We start from the raw sequence: 22,121 nt of genomic DNA, 5'->3' as shown, positions 1-22,121 counted from the left end.
GGCAAATGGATCCTGATTTCACATATCTTGTACTTGAAAAGCTCCTAAGTGGAAGGCTATTTAACCCTGTTTCCCTCCCTTCATTTCCCAAAATGAGCTCTATTTTTCAGTGTAATGTTTTAAAGTAACATTTATTGGTTTTATTTCATAATTATTAAAGTAACAATTCTCATTAGAGGAAATACAGAGACACACAAAAAAGAAAATAAACATCACCCTTAATCTACCACCAAGAAATAATTTTGGTTACTGCTTTTTTTTTTTTTTTTTTAAGAAGCAGAGATCATATTTAGGATTCTTACTGTATCTTTTCTAAATTTAACTCAATTTGTATATATGTGTATGCATATGAAAATACATAAACATGACTGCTAAATTTCTTTTTTTTTTTAGAGTGGTTCTATTTTTTTTCTTTTGTCCTTGTTTTGTTTGACTCCTACCTCTGCCTTTCCACACCTGCAGGTTACCAAACCAGTATGTATCCTTCCAGATTTTTCTCCACGCTCATTAGGTGTACACACACGCACAGGGATTTTGGAATGTTTTACTGTTGTTGTTCACTGCTTGTTTTACAAAAATAGAATCTTATATATACTGCAATACATCTTGCTTTTTCACTCAACAATATCTCACGGGGATCTATCAAAGTTTATTGGTATACCTTATTCCTTTACAAAGCTGCAAAATATTTCATGGATGCACAACTTAGCCATTCTTCTCATTCCTTTTTAAGATTTTATTTTTAAGTAATCTCTCTGCTCAACATGGGGCCCGAACCTCCAACCCTGAGATCAAGAGTCCTGTGGTCCACTGGCTGAGCCAGCCAGGTTTTCCTAGCTCTTCTATTCGTGAATGTTTATATTCATGCTCTCCATATTGCTGCCACTATAATCAATGCTGAAATCAACATCATTGGGTATATGCCCTTAAATACTGGTGCTTTCAATTTATACATACACACACACACACGAATGTTTACATATAAATATACATATTTATGTTAATAGATATTTCCATACTGATATACAAAAATAGGCTGTTACAATTCACTTTCCCCATTTGTATGTAATATATGAGATTATTCTTTTCTTCATATCCATACCAGCATAAGGTGTTACGATTCTTTTATAATTTTTGACAACTTAATGGATACATTTCCTTGGCTACTAATGAATTTCAGTATTTTTTTATCCAATTAAATTTGTTTTTTGAATTGTCTGTTCATACCATCTGCCCCTTTCTTATGGGTTGCTTAGGTTTTCTTAATTTGTAAGACTTCTTTGTATATTTTGGATATTGGCCCTTTGTCTATCGGCATTATTATAGATATTTTTCCCAAATCTGTATGTGCTGACTTGGCTGATGGTATATTTTTCTATGTGTTTTTTTTTACATTTTTTCATATTCAAATATGATTACTTTCTTACAGCTTCTGGGTTCCCAGTTTTAGTTAAGATGATTTTCTTAAAGATGGCTAACTAGTTGTAGTAGCATGATATATTACATAATCCCTACTTTCCCCTGTGAACTGAACTACCATTTTTGTCACCTATTAAACTTTTTATATATGAGGATCCATGCAAGGATTCTCTATTCTGTTCCATCTGTTTGTCTGTTTGTGCACTCAAATCATGTTGATTTGATTACATTAGCTTAAAAAATATTTTTCTTGTCTATTCATCGGCATTTTTTTTCTTACATGTAAATTTGAAGATCACTTTTATTCAACCCTCCCCACCAGCCCTATTTGGATTCTAATTAGAATTGCATTAAATGTATATTTCAGTTTTGTGAGAACTGATGTTTTAAAATTATGTAGCTCTTTTAATCCAAGAAATGGTATTTTTTTCCATCTGTTCAGATCTCGTTTTATGCCTTTCTTGATACATTTATTCCTGAAGAATTAATAGCTTTTCTGTCCATTATGAGTTGAATATTGCTCACCTTTCCATTCCTAAGTGCTTCTTGCTAGACTAGAAAAAGGTTATTGATTTTAACAGTAGTCCTCATATCTAGCCATCTTCTCTTGTTAGTTTTGGTAAAATTTATTTTTATTTTATTCCATCTTTCTGATGGTTACACCAGTAATTTTCTTCGGTTTTTTTCTTTTGCTTGAAACTCAGAGTGAAATAAAAATGGAGCGGTGGGCCACTGTGTCTAAACGGATTTTAAATGGAGATTGTTTCTCCATATTTGCTGTTGGTGTTGGTTAAATAGCCCTATTACATGTGAAGAGTTTCCACATGTACTTAGAGATATTTTCAAAGAAAATGGTTCCTGCATTTTATCAAATGCTTTTTCATGTCTGTTGAGTATGGGTTTTTTTTTTTTTTCTGTTTAAGTTTTTGGTACAGTGAGTTATGTGGATAAATTTTCTGGTTTCGAATTACTCTTATATACTGACGTAAGTCCTGCTGGTCACAGTATATTATTTTGATGCATTGCTGGATTCCATTTGTCAATCCTTTGTTTAGAACCCTTGCTTCAAAATTCATATGTGAGATGGGAGTCATTTTTTGGGATTCTTTTCATCAGGTGTAAGGATTAAAATGGAATTGCAGAGCACTTCTCTTTCTCTGGCCTGGAATAATTTAATTACCCTTAGAAATTACATGTTAATTTTTTTTACCTTTTTAAAAATTATTTTTCTTTCCTTTCTTTTGTTGTTGTTGTTTTTAGAAATTATGTGTGTGTGTGTGTTTTTTTTTAAAGGTCAGGTAAAACTCAACTGTGAAGCTCCTCTGGTCCTAGTGCCTTTTTCAGTTGGTATACCCTTAACCACCTTTCCAGTGTCTTCTATGGTAATTCATCTATTCAGATCCTTGGGTCAATTTTGGTCATTTATCATTTACTGGGGAGTTACCTGTTTCTTCTGAGTTTTCAGATTTGTTGCCATGAATTCAGTGGAACATGTAGTAGTCTCTTATTTTATAATTTTAAAAACTCTCTCCTCATCTGTAGTCATGTCTTCTTTCTTGGGTTTAATCTTGTCTGTTTTTGTGTTTTCATTATTTATAGTTTTAGTCAGGTTAGTAAGTACTTGATCTATTTTTGGTTGCTTTATAGAACCTGGTTTTGGATATATATATATCTTATATATATATAGTTATATATCTACACGGTCAAAAGGTGTGTATTTATTCCTTTCCCTTTTGCCTTCTTTAATCCTCATTTTCTATTCTGCTTTATTTACTTAATATCATGTTTTCCCCCATTTTATTACAAACTCATCATCCACATCATTTTAAAATTAAACTTTCTATATTTTGAGATAATTATATAATATAATGAATATGATATCATAATACAGATGCAGTTGTAAGAAGACTACAGAGAGATCCTATGTACCCTTCACTTAGTTTCCTCCAGTAGTAACTTTTGCAAAACTGTACTAAAATGTGACAACCGGGATATTGACATTGGCACTGTCAAGGTAGAGAACAGTTCCATCACCATGAGGGTCTTCCCTGTTGCCCTTTTATTTTTTTTAAAAAAAATTTTTAAAGATTTATTTATGAGAGAGAGAGAGAGAGTGAGCATGAGCAGGAGGGGCAGAGGGAGAGAGAATCTTAAGCAGACTCTGTTCTGAGTGTGGAGCCCAACGTGGGGCTCGATCTCATGACCCTGAGATCACGACCTGAGCTGAAACCAAGAGTTGCATGTTTAACTGACTGCGCCACCCAGGCGCCCCTCCTGTTGCCCTTTTAGAGCCACTCTCATTACTCTCCCACCTGTATCCTGTCCCTGACCCCTGGCAACTCATCTGTTCTCCATGTTTGAACCTTTGTTATTTCAAGAATGCTATATAAATGGAATCATACAGTATGTTACCTTTGGGATTGGCCTTTTTTTTAACTTATAATTCCTTGCAGATCCATCCAAGTTTTTAATCATACACCTAATTTTTCATGGGTGCGTACTATTCCACTGTGTTGAATTACGACAGGCAGTGTGAAGTTAAAAATCAGTATTTTAGAAAATAGTTCTCAAGATAATAACTCCACCTTACTTTAGTATAGGTCCTTACTGTTTTCAAAGTACTTTGTCTTAAATGAGCTCATCTAATCCTTCAAATAATGCTGTGAGATAGGGACTATGTTATTCATACTACAAATCAAGCAGTTGGGGCCAAGAGGTATTGGATAGCTTGCCTAACATTACAGAGTGGCAGAACCAGGATTCCCTTCTTCCTTTTTTTTTTTTTTTTTTTTTAAAGATTTTATTTATTTATTTGACAGAGAGAGACACATTGAGAGAGGGAACACAAGCAGGGGGAGTGGGAGAGGGAGAAGCAGGCTTCCCGCGGAGCAGGGAGCCTGATGCGGGGCTCGATCCCAGGACCCTGGGATCATGACCTGAGCCGAAGGCAGACGCTTAACGACTGAGCCACCCAGGCGCCCCAGGATTCCCTTCTTCCTTTCCTGCTAATGCTCATAATCAGGTTTACTGTGTGCCTAGGCATGGGGGGAAATACTTAACATGGATTATCACATTTAATTCTTCCAACAAACCTATGTGGGTGGCAGAAATTGTATCCCCAGTTACATCAAGAAAACGGAGGCTCGGGAAGTTGAAGTGACCTCGGTGTTTTCTGCTATTTTGCTGTTCTATTATTATTTTAGGAGGTAGAACCATGAAGCATCCTATTGAACACTGCACCAATCTCAGTGTACACAGATGGGCACCATTGTGGTCTTTATGCCAGTATGTTCTGGAGGTTGCATTGACTAGCACTGTATCCCCATCTCTTGTTTTTTCTATTGGCCCTTTGCTGTGCCAGCCAAGCATGAGTTTGTCTGCTTCCCAGCTAAGCAGGGGCTGGCGTGTTCTTCTTGGAGGCGTGCCCAGACGCCGCAGGAAAGGGGTATGGTGTGCCCAGGAGGCCGCATGCCCCATGCTGGGCACGGGCTGGCAATTCTTTTTGGGGTGGGGAGGGGGCGGGATTCTCCACAGGGTTCCCATGGTGCACTTGACAAGAGGGAATGGCAGCTCCCCAGTGTTCTGGCTGGGTCCCAGAGTGCTTCATTTATGTGCCCCTCAGTTGACATGCGACTGGCTAAGTCTGCAGCTAAAAAAGGCTTTCTCAGCAGCAAGCATGGATGCAGAGGACGGAGCTGAGGTCAGCAGGGGTTGCTACCTGGCCCACCATCACAGCAACCTTGGGCATGGTGCTCTTTTGATCGCCAGTATCTCTAACTCCTAGAATTCCAGCCTGGCAAGCTTTTGGCTTCTGAAGGTTTCTACTCCCTTCTCTTCTTGGCTCCTCATCTCTGTGGATGCTCGTATAGCAGCACCCGAATTGCTTGTTGTGTTGTGTGTGGACTTGCAGCACTGTTCTCTGTCTCTTTGAATCTGAGCCATTTTCTTTTTACTCATTTTGGCTGTTTTGAGTGGTTCTTCCCTGAAGAACCATATCCCGGTACCTTCGATATCCAGGCCACAGAATTCTTCCTCTCACTCAGGTTTGATCAAAACCTGTATATTCTTAGAGACCCTTCTGTGTGTACTATCCTGCTACGAACTTCAAAAAAAGTTACCTGTCTCAATCACCTTGATCGCACATACCCAGTCCCATAATATGAACCAGCCTGCCTCGCAGGTTTGTAATTAATTAATTAATTGATTAATTGAAGTATCGTTGACATATTATATTGGTTTCAGGTATATAACATAGTGACGCAACAATTATGTAAATTACAAATGCTCACCGGGGTTAAGTGTAGTTACCATCTGTCACCATACAGAGTTATTACAATAGTATTGACTATGTTCCCTATGCTGTACTTTTCATCCCTGTGACTTTTTTATTTTGTAACTTCAAGTCTCTACCTCTTCATCTCCTTCACCTCTAGTGCCTATCCCCCTACCCTCCTCCACTCTGGCAACCGCCAGTTTATTCTCTGAATTTATGAGTCTGCTTCTGATTTTTTTTTTTTTTTGGTTTGTTTCTTTGTTTCGCTTTTTAGATTCTACATATAAGTGCAGTCATATGATATTTGTCTTTTTCTGACTGGCTTATTTCACTTAGCATAATACCCTCTAGGTCCATCCGAGTTGTTGCAAGGGGCACGATTTCATTCTTTTTGATGGCCGAGTAATATTCCGTTGTCTATATAGACTGTATCTTCTCTATCCATTCATCTATTCCATTCATCTTATGTATCAAGAACGATCACAGGTTCTTGATACATAAGACACCCATTTTCAAACCTAAGGGAGTGGAGGGGGGGCCTTGTTACAGCGTAGCCAGGTACTCCACGGCTCACCCCACCCATCTTACTCGTGGGTTCTCCTTGCCATTTTCCTCAGTTTTCTTCCCTTCAAATTTCATTATAGAAAATCCCAAACCTATATATATTATGCCAGTTACTCATTGTATATTTTCCTCTCTGAATTGTCACTTCATGTTCTCTGCCCAGTTATTACATAGGGGTATTTCTCTTCTTGTTGATCTGCATGAATCATCCATATATAGAGTATTAATCCTTTATCAACTTTGCAGGAAGTGTTTTCCCCCGATTGTATTCTAACTTGTTGATCATGCTTCTGATATACAGTTGACATTTTTGTTGGACAAATTGATTGGTTTCCAAGCTGCCTTCAGACCATGGTAATTTCTTCTGGTGTTTTTACGCCTGAGAAGTTTTCCCCTTCAAAGATCAGGTAGACAACCTGGTTTTTTTGTTTTTTTGTTTTTTTCATTTATTTTTAGAGTGAGAAAGAGAGAAAGAGCAGGGGGAGGGGCAGAGGGAGAGGGAGAGAAAGAATTTCAAGCAGACTGCACGCTGAGTGTGGAGCCAACACGGGGCTCGATCTCACAAGCCCGAGTTCATGACCTGAGCCGAAATCAAGAGTCAGACCCTTAACCAACTGAGCCACCCAGGCGCCCCGACAATCTGGTTTTTTAATTATTAAAAAAAAATATTTAGCTATTCATTTTGTGAGTAGTATGAGGTAGGGATAATACTTTATATTTTTTTCCTCAAATTGTCATTTTTTGGAACACTGTTTATTGAATAATCATTCCCTGTGATTATTGCTGTTGTGTACTTAAATTCTTATGTATGCTAGGATTTATTTTGGGGGCTTGTACTATTCTGTTGATGTCTCTGTTGGGTCCCTCACCAGTTTCATACTCTCATCTTTGCAACAGCTAGCAGGCCAGATTTCTCTTTGCCATTGTTCGTAGCCTGTTACTTTACCCCCACGTTTTTCTTAGCTAGTCTGAACCACTATTTCCTTCCAAAGGAACTTAGAATCTTTTTGTCAGATTCTTCTTCAAATTCTATTAGTTTTGGGGCACCTGGGTGGCTCAGTCATTAAGCATTTGCCTTCAGCTCAGGTCATGATCCCAGGGTCCTGGGATCGAGCCCCTCATCAGGCTCCCTGCTCAGCGGGAAGCCTGCTTCTCCCTCTCCCCTCCCCCTGCACGTGTTCCCTCTCTCACTGTCTCTGTCAAATAAATAAATAAATAAATAAATAAAAATCTCAAATTCTATTAGTTTTGATGGGAATGACTTTAAACCTAAAATGTCATTAACATCATTATAATACAGTCTGTACATATAAGAAAAGATGTGGTAAATTTCTTAATGTATCCAAGTTTTCTTTTATGTTCTTTAAGGGTGGGCGCATGCATGTGTGAATCCCACATATTTCTCATCAGGGTCATTCCTGGACAGTTTGTAGTTTATGGTATAATTTATTTATTATTTATTATATTTTCAAAGTAGTTATTACTGGTACATAGGAAAGATTTTGATTATACATGTTCATTTTATATTTGGCCACCATGCTTAACTATTTTAATAGTTTTTCAGTTGCTTCACTTGGATTATTTTGGAAATTAATGGTATCAACAACCATATGGTAATCTTATCTCCTTATAAAGAGTGAAACTTCCCCCTACCCCCCATTGCAAGCCTGATTGTATTGGCTAGAACTTCTAGGACAATGTTAAATAATAGTGATACTGGCAGGAATTGTTTCCCTGCTTCTGATTTTAATGAAAATGTTTCTAGTGTTTTGCTGTTGATTCTGATGAAGGTTGTTGGTTTAGATTGGATGTCCTTTATAATGTTAAGGAATTCTCTTATTCTTAAATTACTAAATTTTTTTTTTAAATCAGAAATGGTTGTCAAATGTAGCTAATTTAGCTAATGGTTTTTAAGAATCTGTTGAGAGGTTCATTTGGGTTTTCTCCTTTGACCTCCCCATTTGGTATGTTAAATTAATAGATTTCCTAATAACAACCTTTGTGGATTTCTAGGGTCAGCTTTCCTTTTCCTCTGCATGCTTGGGAGAGATTCAGGATTGGCTTCTGTACTACGAATTTGATTGATTTTGCTCTTTGCCATCTCCAATGTGATATTTATTTCTGCTGCTGCAGTCTTCATTTCTTTCTGATTCTTTCTTGCTTTGCTGCTCTATCTTTTCTCCCCAGTTTGGTGTCTTTCCTTCTCAGTATTTTTTTTTAAGTAATCTCTGCACCCAACGTGGGGCTCGAACTCACGATCCCGAGATCAAGAGTCACGTGCATCACCGACTGAGCCAGCTAGGCACCCCTCCTTCTCAATATGCTTTATTCTGATGGCATTCTATACCTGTTTCAGCGAGTCCATGTTTTCTCAGATTCTACTGAGGATGCAGTTTTGTAAAATACTTCTTCTGGTTCAGACACTAAATTCAGACTTTTGCGCTTCCTCCAAGTCTTCAGAATGATACGCACTTCTGCTCCCAGAGGCTCTTGTAGGAACCATGCTGTTTTTTGGGTATGTTTATACATATTCAAAGGAGGATTTATTTATTATTTGTCCAAGGTAGGGTCTCTGGATTGCCTTTGAGTATTATCATGTTCTCTTTGGTATTGGTTAGAAGCCCTTCTCAGCTCCTCTCTTGGTGGCAGGTCCATGGCTTCTAGCCTGTTTGCCAGTGCTTAGCAGCTTCATCAAGTGGGTTCTTGCCGGACCTGGGCGGAATCCCTTACCCCTACCACTAGGTTCTTTGATACTCTGAGCAGATATGGTATGTGAAAGACTACAACCTCCCACACACACTGCTACCTGAGTTCTACTTGGGCGGACTCCCACTCCCAGGACACAGTGCGCCAGCCCCAAAGCCATCACTTCCGGCCTTTTGATTTGGGGGAATAAGGGTCAGTCTCCAGATGCATATCGAGCAGTTTGATTTCCTTTGCGAGCTGTAGTCCTGGAGTGGAGGCATGACTGTCCAGCGTGCTGGTTACCGGATTTCTAAGCCACGAGGCCGACAGTGACAGGATGGACTCAGTGTCTTCCTGTCTTGTTTCAGGTTTCTGCTGCGTGTGTTGGCCACAGATTTTTTTTTTTTCTCCTCATTTCAGCATTAGCCTTATTGGTAGTGGAGATTTCTTCCAGAGTCTCGTAATAGGATGACCATCAGTCTAAGTTTTCAGTGATCTGGGGTTTTTTATTTTTTAATTTTTTATCTTTTTACCTTTTTCTGTCTTTTTGTAGGAATTTTAGTAGGAAGCTGGAGGGGCTGTGTTATTGGATGTTAGCCAAGTGCTATTTTTTAAAAAGATTTTGTTTATTTATTTGTCAGAGAGAGAGAGTGTACAAGCAGGAGGAGTGGCAGGCAGAGGGAGAAGCAGGCTCCCTGCTGAGCAAGGAGCCCCATGCGGGACTCGATCCCAGGGCCCTGGGATCATGACCCAAGCCGAAGGCAGACGCTTAACTGACTGAGCCACCTAGGCGTCCCAGCCAAGTGCTATTTTAAACAAGAAATTCAGTGCACATTTTAGTTTAGAGCAGAGGTCGGCAATCTTTTTCTGTAAAGGGCCAGATAGTAAACTTTCTGAATGTTGTGGGCCATATGATCTCTGTTTTAACGATGTAACTTTTTTGTAGTGTGAAAGCGCCATAGACAGTACCTAAGTGAATGGGCTTGGCTGTGTTCCAATAAAACTTTATTTACAAACACAGGACGACCAGATGAAAAAGTTCTGGAGCTGAATGATGGTGATGGTTGTATAACAATGTGAATGGACTTAATGCCGCTGAACTGTCTACTTAAAAACGGTTATGATGGTAAATTTTGTGATATGTGTATTTTACCACACCAAAAAAAAAAAAAAATCCAGAACATAACAGGGTGACCGTATTTTGCTGACCCTGAGTTTAGAGCAATTAAATCTAGTACACGGAAAGAGAGGGAGTGAGGAAGAAATTAAATGTATCCAGCAGGACAGTGCCACTGTTGAAGCATACCTTAGTGAGAATGGGGCAGGGTTCTGGAAAACTGTGGTTCATTGTGGTGACATCATCCCATGGTCTTTAGGGATGGAGAGACACAGAGTTCATAGTCACACTTTTTGGCGTAAGGATCAGATCAGGGATTTTGCACTCCCAAGGCCTTCCTTCTTGGTGACTGGCAGGACCTCCTGTAGATGCAGGGCTCTCTTCTTGGGGCTAGAAAATCCTAGCTTTTTAGGGCGCCTGGGTGGCTCAGTTGATTAAGCGACTGCCTTCGGCTCAGGTCATGATCCTGGAGTCCCTGGATCGAGTCCCGCATCAGGCTCCCTGCTCGGCAGGGAGTCTGCTTCTCCCTCTGACCCTCCCCCCTCTCATGTGCTCTCTCTCATTCTCTCTCTCTCAAATAAATAAATAAAATCTTTAAAAAAAAAAAAAAAGAAAATCCTAGCTTTTTAGTTATTAACTCTGCATAGCAGACTCACTGGATAAAAAAGAGGAGCCACTAGTCAGAGTCCGCTGGTTCTGCACCCCTCCTTGCCACGATTCCTGAGCCATCAGGATTCACCTGTCAGCTGGAGACCTGGGCCCTCGGCATCGGGAACAATGCCGTTCTGGGGACCCCACGCCACTTTTCTCTCAGCGGTGTGGAGAGGATGCTCCTGCTTCCTGGCTCCAGCCTTGGCCTCCCTCAGCTTGACCAAGACCTTGAAAGAGCTCCAAGTCCAACCGGGGTCTTCCATCTGCTCAAGGGAGCAGGTCTCTGGTGTGTTTAATGCTGTTCTTGGAGCAGAGTTAGCAAATCGAGGTCCATGTATATTACTCTCCCCCCTCTCCCAGCATGCGGTGGTTTGGACTTTCCTGGTCTCTGCTGGGTCTGTTATCCTGGCTGAAGGAGGGTGTTGTCACCACGTGGTGGCACGCACTCACTCCCCCTTCCCAGTCTCCATGGATCCCAGCACCACAGAGCACTCTGAGTGCAGTCAGCCTCTTAGTTTTCAGCTTACTCGTTGGCACCCTGGCTGCTGGCTTTTTTGTTTTTTTTTTTTTTTTTTGAAGAGGGTGAAATTCTTGGTTTCACAAGGGACTGGGAAGCCAGCCTTTTGGAACTCTCCTCTGTCTGAGCTAGGGTATTTCGAAGGACCAAATGAAGGAAAAGGGAGTGGCTGTTAAGATTTCCCTGGCTTTGGGTTGTGATCAGACAGTTCAGCTGCCTTGTGAGCATCCACGGCTTAACGTGCCTGGTTATCCAAGTGTGTGCCGCAAGGGTCGGGGGGGACTCGGAGAGTGAGTCACTGAGCGGTGCCGACTGAATGGCAGGGAGCTCTTCCCCTACCCTGCCCCGTAAGAAAAGTGCATAGCAGAGAGCTAGCACACATCTTCCGCCTCGGGAAGTGTACCGTGGCCCTTCCCCCATGAGCAAGTGGAAACCCTTAAATCTGCTCATTTTCATGTCCACAAGGAGAAGAGTGGATCTGTGATGCAAGTGGGATTATTTGGTCATGAGTATCTGCTGACTCAGTCTGGAGAGGATTTTGAAGGAGATGAGATGAAATTTCATCTGTGCTGCAGAGAGCAGGGGGCGCGTTGCTGGCTGGAGAGAGGACTGTAGGCCGGGTGTGAGCCAAGGTAGGTGAGGGAAGCATGGGGCTGGGTGAGGGGAATGAGGGCAGCCTGACATGTAATCTTGGTGTTACAAGATTGATGCCCTGTTGGCCTTTGGGCCACATGATATTACGAGAGTTCAGGAGCCCCACGACCTTCTCTTTTTCTAGATCCCACTTACTGTACTTTCAAATTTTTAAACAGCGGGACTTGGAGCTGGGAGCCTTCCTCTTACCGGGACCGTCCTGAGTTCAGGAGGGGGGCGCAGGTTGGACCTCCTGTGTCTTAATGTCTCGGAATGGCTTGACCATCGCAGCACCCCCTTTTCTAGTGCTCGACACATCAGCTGCCCTGGGACCTCCAAAAGAGCAGCCTTTTGGCACCTTCACCTGGGAGGTAGCTGCTTTTGGGCTTAGCTTTGGACTCACTGCACAGGGTGTTTGGGAGAATGTCTCTGACCCGAGCAGCTTTATTAAGACTGTGATCTTGGCAAGGGAGAGAAAACCCTACGTATGAATGCTGCAGGTTAAAAGGGAGAGACACCTAGAAATCCATCGTAAGTAAGTAGCAATGCAAGGAGACCAGTTTCTTGTCTTATGCAGAATGCTGTTCTGGTGCCTGCTTTCCTAGGAGCCATTAACCATCAGGTTGCTGCCTTGCATCCATACATATTCTTTCTTAATGCTTAGAAGGGGGAAGATGCTTTCAGGTTGTTCATGGGCCTCCTGTCCTTCCGTACACACCAGAAGCTGCCTTTCTTCCCACGTGTACATATTCAATTTTGTTCTCTTTTGGGAGCTTTGGCTGCTCCAGTCCTGGCCCATATTTTCTGACTGAGTATTCTCAGTGCCCCAACCAAATCCTCTCCAGGAAATCTCTCTGAAGGTTTCTGGAGCAGGGACTGCTTTTCTTTCTTTTCTTTTCTTTTCTTTTTTTTTCTTCCTCTCGGGCTGCTCGGCTTTAAACACGTGTTTGGATGTTTATCATCTCCTGGTAAAGGGAATGCTGGGGATACAGGTAACTTTTCCCATCCGGGAAAGCATGGAAGGCAGTATTCAGCAGAAGAATGGGGACTGATCATTTGGGGCCTCTTTTTACTTTGTCAGCCCACCCAGTCCTTACGGAAGCTAAGTGGCATATCTACGATGCTATATTATCAGGCAAAAGCAATTCCAGAAAAAAAAAAAAAAAAAAAAAGCAGTACAGCATAATAGATGAGGTTTGGGCAAGATCCGTAGGTGCTGTGCGGTGGGTAATGAAGAGATAGAAATATTTTGTTTTTATAAAAGTCATCTGCCATTACTGGAAGAAAAACATTAAACGTTACAGAAAGCAACCATGTGGAAAATGAGAGTACCTGATAATTCCTCTGGTAATCATGTGAGTATAATGTCCTCCCAGGCTTCTGCATGTACATACCCATTTTTTATTTATTTTTATTTTTTTTAAGATTTTATTTATTTATTTGAGACAGAGAGAGAGTGAGAGAGAGAGAGCACAAGCAGGGGAGAGGGAGAAACAGGCTCCCCACTGAGCAGGGAGACCGATGCGGGGCTCCATCCCAAGACCCTGGGATCATGACCTGAGCCGAAGGCAGACGCTTAACCAACCGAGCCACCCAGGTGCCCCCGTACCCATTTTTTAAAAACCAAATTTGGGATTATTCTAGGCATCTCCAAAGATACGATTTATAATCTCTCCAAAGTTAATATACCATGATTGTTTCCCCAGGTCATTAAGTATTCTTCTGCACATGATTTCTTTTTTGTTGTTGTTGTTAATTTAAAATCAATTAATTAACATAGAGTATATTATTAGTTTCAGAGCTAGAGTGTAGTGACTCATCAGTTACATCTCACACCCAGTGCTCATTCCATCAAGTGCCCTCCGTAAGGCACATGATTTCTAATGACAGCATAGTATTTGATAGTTGATCATTCAAATGAATAGAATATGACGTATTTACACAGCACCCTGTTATTCCACCTGTGGTTTGATGGACAAATACTGTTTTAAAGGAACCTTACGTGGTGCTGTGAAAGTAGATGACTTAGGTTATATAGTTGTGGTTTGGCCACCTCTTAAGTCTTCTGAGCAAGGCTGACAGTGTCAGCCTCCATTTCCTCATTGGTAAAAGAATGTTATGAATAGTAACTGCTTCCTCAAGTGGTGGTAACAATTAGATGAGCTGCTCCATGTTCATTTCTTAGCATGGATCCTAACAGACTAATCAGTAAATGTTAAAAATACATAACCTGAGTTTTGTCTTGACGCTTCACCATCTTACGTACTCACCTCGCTGTTAGAATTAGGGTCCCAGGGAATGAAAACTGTTTTCATTCAAACAAGCAGAATTTCAGAATGTAGACTGCTTTCAGATAAGGAGCCCCATTTATTCATTGAGTGCCTTGCACATCGGGGCTTTGGCCAACTGTCTGGACTTCACAGGAAAAGAAAGTTCTGCGGCCTCTGCAGTTGTGTGCCCCATTTTGGTCTAGAGCAAAGCAGGTGGGAAACCACCAGTTACAATCAGTCCTGTATTCTATCTTTAATAGTCTAAAGTCTTCTATCTTCGTGCGTGCAGGCAAAACCAGTCAAACTTTCTTGTTATACTTGTTTGTTTCTTTTCTTGTTTGTTTTTTTTTTTTTTTTCTTTTCCAGCTCTTATCCTGAACAAATTTCAAACATCCAGAAAGGATCAGGGCAGCACACCAAACACTTACATGATCTCTACCTAGGTTCAGCAGTTTTTGTCCTGGTTTCTGATATGTGAGTTAAAAAATGTGAGATCCTGACTGCATTTCCTGCTGTCTAACAGGATTGTGCTGCAGAGCCTCACACGGTGGGCAGAAAGTGCACGCTCAGGGCGCCTGGGTGGCTTGGTCGGTTGAGTGTCTGCCTTCGGCTCGGGTCATGATCCCAGGGTCCTGGGATGGAGCCCTGCATCAGGCTCCCTGCTCGGCGGGAAGCCTGCTTCTGCCTCTCCCACTCCCCCTGCTTCTGATCTGTCTCTTTCTCTGTCAAATGGATAAATAAAATCTTTAAAAAAAAAAAAAAACAGTGCACACTCTCACTCAGGCCAATGGCTGATGGAAAAGAGGTCAGAGTGGAAGGACCCTGGTTAGTGGCAACAGATTGATTGTTTGTATAATACAAGTTATGGAAAATAAATCTCAACGTAGCTTCTGGCTGAAGGGAAAGAGCGTAGATCCTGGTGTCTATCAACATGACAAGCTGTGTCGAGTGAAAAATGTAATTTGCAGAAGGATAGAGAGTATATCATTTATTTCATGGGATAATCAGGAAGCAACAATGTATATGGTTTGTGGATACATACAAATGTGATAAATCTATATAATCATAGGAAGGAATCCCACTATTTCTGAATAAAGGTTTCCTCTGGTTAGGGAGTGGAGGGGATGGATAGCATTCAGGAGGGGTCCACAGGGCTTCAGCTGAATCCGTAATGTTCAAATTGACCAAAGTAGGATGGTGGGCACAGAGGTTCTTACTCTTTTTATACTTTTCTGTATGTAAGAAAATTTTAATTTAGAGAACTAGAGTGAAGAAACATTGTTTAAAAGGCTTCTTAGAATCTCAGGCCATTTATTTTGTGGTTGTCAAAGTGGAAACCGGGGGAGTTCAGTGTTTTGTTTTTCATACATATTTTTAAATTTAATTACCGTACTATAAAATTGACGTTTTGGTATACAGTTCTATGAGTTGCTTGCACTTCTTCACTGTTGTGAATGATGCTGCTATGAAATGGGTGTACAAATGTTCCTTAGAGACCCTGCTTTCAATTCTTTTGGGTATATACCCAGAAGTGGAATGGCTGGATCATATGGTAATTTCATTTTTAATTTTTTGAAGAACTGCCAAACTGTTTTACACAGCTCCTGTACCGTTTTACATTCCCACCAAGAGTGTATAAGAGTTCCAATTTCTCCACATCTTTGCCAATATTTGTTATTTTCTGTGGGGTTTTTTTTTTTTTTTTTTTGGTAGTAGCCATTCTAATAGTGTCAGATAGTATCTAATTGGGATTTTGATTTGCATTTCATTTTCTAATGTCCCATGTGATTCCTTCTTTGATCCATGGGTTTTTTAAGAGTGTGTTATTTAATTTTCACAAATTTGTGAATTTTCCCATTTTACTTCCATTATTGATTTTTAACCTCATCATGTTGTGGTTAGAGCAGATACTTTGTATGATATCTACCTTTTCTAAATTAAAAAAAAAAAGATTTTATTTATTTGAGAGAGAGAGAGAGCATGAGCAGGGGGAGGGATAGAGGGAGTGGGAGAAGCAGGCTCCCTGCTGAGCCCAGAGCCCGACATGGGGCTCGATCCCAGGACCCTGAGATCATGACCTGAGCTGAAGGCAGACGCTTAACCGACAGAGCCACCCAGGTGCCTGGTATCTACCTTTTTAAATCTATTGAGACTTAACTTATGGCCTAACATGTGATCTATCCCAGAAAATGTCCCATGGGCACTTGAGAGGAATGAATTCTGTTGTTGCTGGTTAAAGGCCCTTTATTTCCTTGCTTTTCTTCTCTCTGCTGTTCTATTTATTATTGAGAGTGGGATGTTGAAGTCTCTAGCTATTACTGTAGAGCTGTCTATTTCTCCCTTTGAATCTGCCCATTTTTGCTTTATATATGCTGATGGTCTGTTGTTAAGTATATAAATGTTTATAATTGTTACATCTTTTTGTGGTATTGAATGTTTTATTAATAAATAATATCTTCTGTCTCTTGTAAACTGTTCTGATTTATAGTCTATTTTGCCTAATATTAGTATAGCTGCCCCTGCTCTTTATTTGGTTACCATTTGCATGGAATATCTTTTTCCATCCTTTCACTTTCAACCTGTTTGTGTCTTTGAATCTAAAGTGAGTCCCTTTAGAAAAAACTGTTAGACAGTTTTAATCTGTTTACATCTAAAGTAATTACTGAGAAGGAGGGGCTTCTGTAATTTTGCTAATTGTTTTCCATATGCTGTATAATTTTTTTTGTCCCTCATTTCCTGCATTACTGTCTTCTTTTGTGTTTGGTTGATTTTTCGGTAGTCTAACAATTTAATTCCCTTATCATTTCTGTTTGTGTATATTCTTTAACTGTTTTCTTTGTGGTTATCATGGGGATTACATTTAATATCCTAAAGTTATAGCATTTTACTTTGAGTTTATATGAGCTCAATTTAAATAACACACAAAAAGCTGCTCCTTTATAGTTTCATCCCCACCCCTTTCAGGTATCGATGGCACAAAATTACGTCTTTATGCAATGTGTGCCCCAAAACATAAAGTAATTATTTTCAAATGCATTAGTCTCTTAAATTATGCAGAAAACAAAATGTGGAGTTACAAACCCAAATTATAATAGTAGTTTTTACACACTGTGGTTTTTTTAAACATATTAATCTCTTAAATTATGTAGAAAACAGAAAGTTGGAGTTATAAACTATTTAGATAATACTAGCTTTTATAATTGCCCATGTATTTACCTTTACCACGATCTTTATTTCTTTATATGGCTTCGGGTGATGGTTTGGTGTCCTTTTATTTCAACCTACAGGCCTCTTTTAGCATATCCCTAAACCCCAGCAACCACTGATTAGTTCTCCTTCACATAGGTTTATTGTTTAGGGAATGTCATCAAAATGGAATCCTGTAGTATGTAACCTTTTGAGACTGGCTTTATTCACACAGCTTTAAGAGTCATCCAAGTTCTTGTATATATGAGTTCATTCATATTTTTGTTGCTGAGTATATATATATACCACATTTTATTGGTATGTCTATACCACAATTTGTTCATCCATTCACCCCTTGAAGGGCATCTGGGCTGATTGCAGATTTTGGCTAGAGGTGCTGTGAACAGCTGTGTAAAGGTTTTTGTGTAAACAAGCTTTCACTAAACTAGGGTAAATAGGTAGCAGCAGGATAATTGGGTCAAATGATAAGAGTATTTTTAACTTTTAAAGCTTTTTATAAACTTTAGAAGAAGCTCCCAAACTGTTTTCCAAATTGTTTTTACATTTCCACCAGCAATATATTATGAGAGTTCCCATTTCTCTACAGTCTCTCTAACATTTGCTATTGTTAGTATTTCTATTTTAGTGATTCTTACAGGTGAGGAGTTGTATGTTATTGTGGTTTAAGTTTGCATTTCCCTAATGATATGAAACATCTTTCACTGTGCTTATTTGCCATCCATATATCCTTTTTGGTGAAATGTCTGTTCAAATTTTCTAGCCCATTTTTTAATTGGGTTGTTTGTTTTCTTATTATTGAGTATGAATATTCTTTATATACTCTGGGTAAAAGTCCTTTGTTGGGTATGTTATTTGCATATGTTTTCTCCCATTCTATAGTTTGTGTGGTCATTTTTGTCAAAGTGTCTGACACAGCGAAATTTTAAATTTTGACTAAGTTCAGTTTATCATTTTTTGAACGTCTTGTGTTTTTGGTGTCATGTTTAAGAACTACTTGCCTAACTAAAGGTCATGGAGATTTTCTGCTATGTTTTCTTATAAAACTTTTATAATTTTACATTTTCTTTGAAGATTTTTTTAAAGGTTGTATTTATTTATTTGAGAGGGAGCATGAGCAGGGGGAGAAGCAGAAGGAGAGGGAGAGGGAAAAGCAGACTCCCCACTGAGCAGGGAGCCTGATGCAGGGCTCTATTCTGGGACTCTGGGATCGTGACCTGAGCTGAAGGCAGGCACTTAACTGACTGAGCCACCCGGGAGCCCCTACATTTTCTGTTTAGATTTATGATGTAGCTTTTATGTAAGTTGTGAGGTTTAGGTTCAATGCATTATTTTATATATTATGTCAAATTACTGTGATACCATTTATTGAAAAGGCTATGGCTTTTCTTCACTGAATTGCTTTTGCACTACTGCGAAAAATCAAATTACTATATCACTCTGGGTCCATTTCTGGACTATTCTGTTTCACTGATTGTTGTCTTTTCTTGGCCAGTATTGTACTATTTTGGTTGCTATAGCTTTATAGTAAGCCTTAAAATCTGGTAATGTGATTCCTTCATCTTTCTTCTCCTTTTACAAAATTACTTTAGCTATTCTACTTTCTTTACCCTTCCATATACATTTTAGAGTCAGCTTATCTGTATGCAAAATATCCTGTTGGGATTTTGGTCAGAAGTATATTGAATTTATAGATAATTTTGGTGAGAATTGACATCTTTGCTATGTTAAGCCTTTCAGTCTTTGAACATGGTATGTCTATTTCTTTAGGTCCTCTTTCATTTCTTTTGTGAACTTTTTACAGTTCTCAGTATATAGATTCTGTACATATTTTCTTAGACTTATACTTAAGTATTTTGGTTTTGGGGGGAGATATTATAAATAGTATTTTTTAAAAAAAATTGGTTTCCAGGGGTGTCTGAGTGGCTCAGTCAGTTAAGCGTCCGACTCTTGGTTTCGGCTCAGGTCATGATCTCGGGGTCCTGGGATTGAGCCCTGTGTCAGGCTCTCCACTCAGTGCGGAGTCTGCTGGAGATTATCTCTCTCTCCCTCTGCCCTCCCCCTGCTTGCTCGCTCTCTCTTTCTCTCTCTCTCAAATAAATAAAATATTTTTAAAAATTGGTTTCTAATTTTGTACTGTTATTATGTAGAAATATTACTGATGTTTATGTGTTGACCTTACAACCTTGCTAAATTCATGCATCAGTTCTGGGAGTTTTTTTGTAGACTCTTTGAGATTTTCTACATGTATAATCATGTTCGTTGCAAATAGGGACAGTTTTATTTCTTCCTTTCCAGTCTTTATTATTTTTGGTGCCTTATTGATTTTGAGAGTGGGCACTCTTGTTCCTGATGTTAGTAGGGGGAGCATTCAGGTTTTCACCAGTAATTATGATGTTGGGTGTAGTATTATTTGAGAAGTCCTTTATCAGGTTGAGGAAGTTCCCTACTTTTCCTAATTTGTTGGTATTTTTTATCATAAATAGATGTTGATTTGTGGCAAATGTCTTTTCTGTATCAGTTGATATGATCATGTACTTTGTATTCTTTACACTGTTAATCTGGTGGAATTTATTAACTGAATTTCAAACACTGAATCAACTTTTCATTACCAGGACAAAAAACACTTGGTCACAGAATATTATTCATTTTTTTCTTTTTTTTTTAATTAGGCTCCACATGTGTGGAGCCCAGTTCAGGGCTTGAACTCATGACCCTGAGATCAAGACCTGAGCTGAGATCAAGACTTGGATGTTTAATCAACTGAGCCACCCAGGCGCCCCCAGAGTCTTATTCTTTTTATATTGCTGCATTAGATTTGCTAAAATTTTTTTTGAGAGTTTTGTGTCTGTGTTCATGAGGGATATTCATTTAGTTTTAGTTTTCTTTCTTTTTTTTGTACTGTATTTGTCTGGTTTGTTATCTGCATGATAATAGCCTCATAAAATGAGTTGAGAAATGTTTCCTTCTGTTTTATTTTCTGGACAAGATTGTATAAATATTTGGTAGACTTAGTCACGGAAACCATTTGAGTCTGGAGATTTCTTATTCAGAAGATTTGAACTACAAATTCAGTTTTTTAAAATGGCATGTTTGACATGTAACATATTAGTTTCAGGTGTATAACATTATGATTTGATATTTATATTCTGAAACATTCATCATAATAAATCTAGTTAATATCCATCACCACACAGTTACAATTTTTTTGTGATGATAACTTTTAAGATCTGCTCTCTTAGCAACTTTCAAATATACAATGCAGTATTATTAACAATAGTGACCATGCTGTATGTTACACCCCCATCACTTATTTATTGTATAACTGGAAGTTTGTGCCTTTTGACCACCTTCACCCATTTCGCCTACCCTGACTCTCCACTTCTGGGGACCACCAATCTGTTCTCTGTATCTGTGAGCTCAGTTTTTGTTTGTTTGTTTTTGTTTTTTATATTCCACATATAAGCGAAATTGTATGGCATTTGTCTTTCTCCATCTGACTTATTTCCCTTAGCGTAATTTCTCAAGGGCCATCGATGTTGTTGCAAATGGCAAGATTTCCTTTTTTATGGCTGAATAATAGTCTGTTTTATATTTCTTTAATAGGACTGTTCAGGTTATCAATTTCATCTTGGGGGAGTTTTGGCAATTCGTGGTTTTAGGGGAAATTCTCCATTTTATCTAAGTTGTCAAATTTCTGTGCGTAGAATTGTTCCTAGTTTCTCCTTATTATCTTTTAGTTCCTGGGGGGCGTGTGTGTGTGGGGGGGCTCTGTAGTGATATCCCTGCTTTCCTTCCTGATGTTGGTAAGTCCTGTTTTCTCTCTTTTTGTCCATGTCATTCTTCCTGGAAGTTTATCAATGGTATTGACTTTTTCAAAGGCAAGCTTTCAGTTTCATTGATTTTTCTCTGTTGTTTTTGTTTTTACTTCTAATGATTATTGCTCCTATTATTGTTTCATTCCTTCTGCTTGCTTTTGGTTTATCTTGCTCTTGTTTTCTGGATTTTTATGGCAGAAGCTTGGATGACTGAGTTGAGATGATTCTTTTTTTTTCTAATATCTAAATTTTATGTTATAAGCATCTGACACATTTTGATATGTTGGATTTTTATTTTTGTCCAGTTCAAAGTATTTTATAATTCCCTTTGAGAATTCCTCTCTATGAATTGGCCTTTCCAGTCACTTATAGAACTTGCCATCTGTTCCATACTTTTAGGTTCTTGGTTGTAATCAAGTGCATTAAATTGAAATATAAGTCATCTCACGAAGATTTTTCGTAGCTTCATTTGTTGTTATTGAATAGTAATGTGATATTCATTTACATTGCTTTATTAAGAATAATAGTAGCTGCCATGTATTGAGTGCTTACTATGTCCTAAGCATTATGTTGATCGGTTTACATGGTCTCATTAAATTCTCTCAACAAACTTTTCAGCGAGGTACTGTTACTAGCCCCATTTTATGATTCAGGAAACTGACACACGTATTTTAAGTCACTTGTCCAGAGTCACTCAGCCACAATGTGGTAGATCTGGAATTTGAGTGTAGGTTTGTGCCAAACCCTGAATTCTTCACCATTATACTACATTTCCTTTCATTATTTCATTTCTTGCCTTGTCAGTAAGATGTTATTTTCTTGAAGGCAGATACTATGTCTTATACTGATCACCTTTTCCCTACAGCACCTGGAACCATGTTAGACACATAGTAATGGATTGATTTATGTTTGTGGAACTCAATTTAATGGCATGAACTGACCCGGAAGAGAATTAAACCCGTGACATTTG

The 22,121-nt window shown here is 39.2% G+C and overlaps 1 protein-coding gene across 11 annotated transcripts in view; it reads left to right on the top strand.

The window, feature by feature from the left end:
• The window catches only part of TMEM164 (transmembrane protein 164), a 169,603-nt gene that overhangs the window by 67,158 nt on the left and 80,324 nt on the right, over positions 1 to 22,121 (top strand). The window contains exon 1 of one of the 11 annotated variants that reach the window (XM_032392719.1): positions 2,664 to 2,801. The exons of 7 other annotated variants lie outside the window; for them this stretch is intronic. Coding sequence is in view for 1 of the 4 variants with exons in the window: in XM_032392714.1 (XP_032248605.1) it covers positions 13,213 to 13,214 (2 nt within the window). In the remaining 3 variants the exon portion in view is untranslated. 3 more of the 11 variants (XM_032392717.1, XM_032392718.1, XM_032392714.1) reach the window with 3 other exon arrangements.

The sequence above is a fragment of the Phoca vitulina genome, unplaced genomic scaffold (genome assembly GCF_004348235.1).
Source record: "Phoca vitulina isolate PV1807 unplaced genomic scaffold, GSC_HSeal_1.0 scaffold69, whole genome shotgun sequence".
Classification (NCBI taxonomy): domain Eukaryota; kingdom Metazoa; phylum Chordata; class Mammalia; order Carnivora; family Phocidae; genus Phoca; species Phoca vitulina.
Note: the sequence above shows the minus strand (reverse complement) of the source record. Positions and strands in the feature narration are given on the sequence as shown.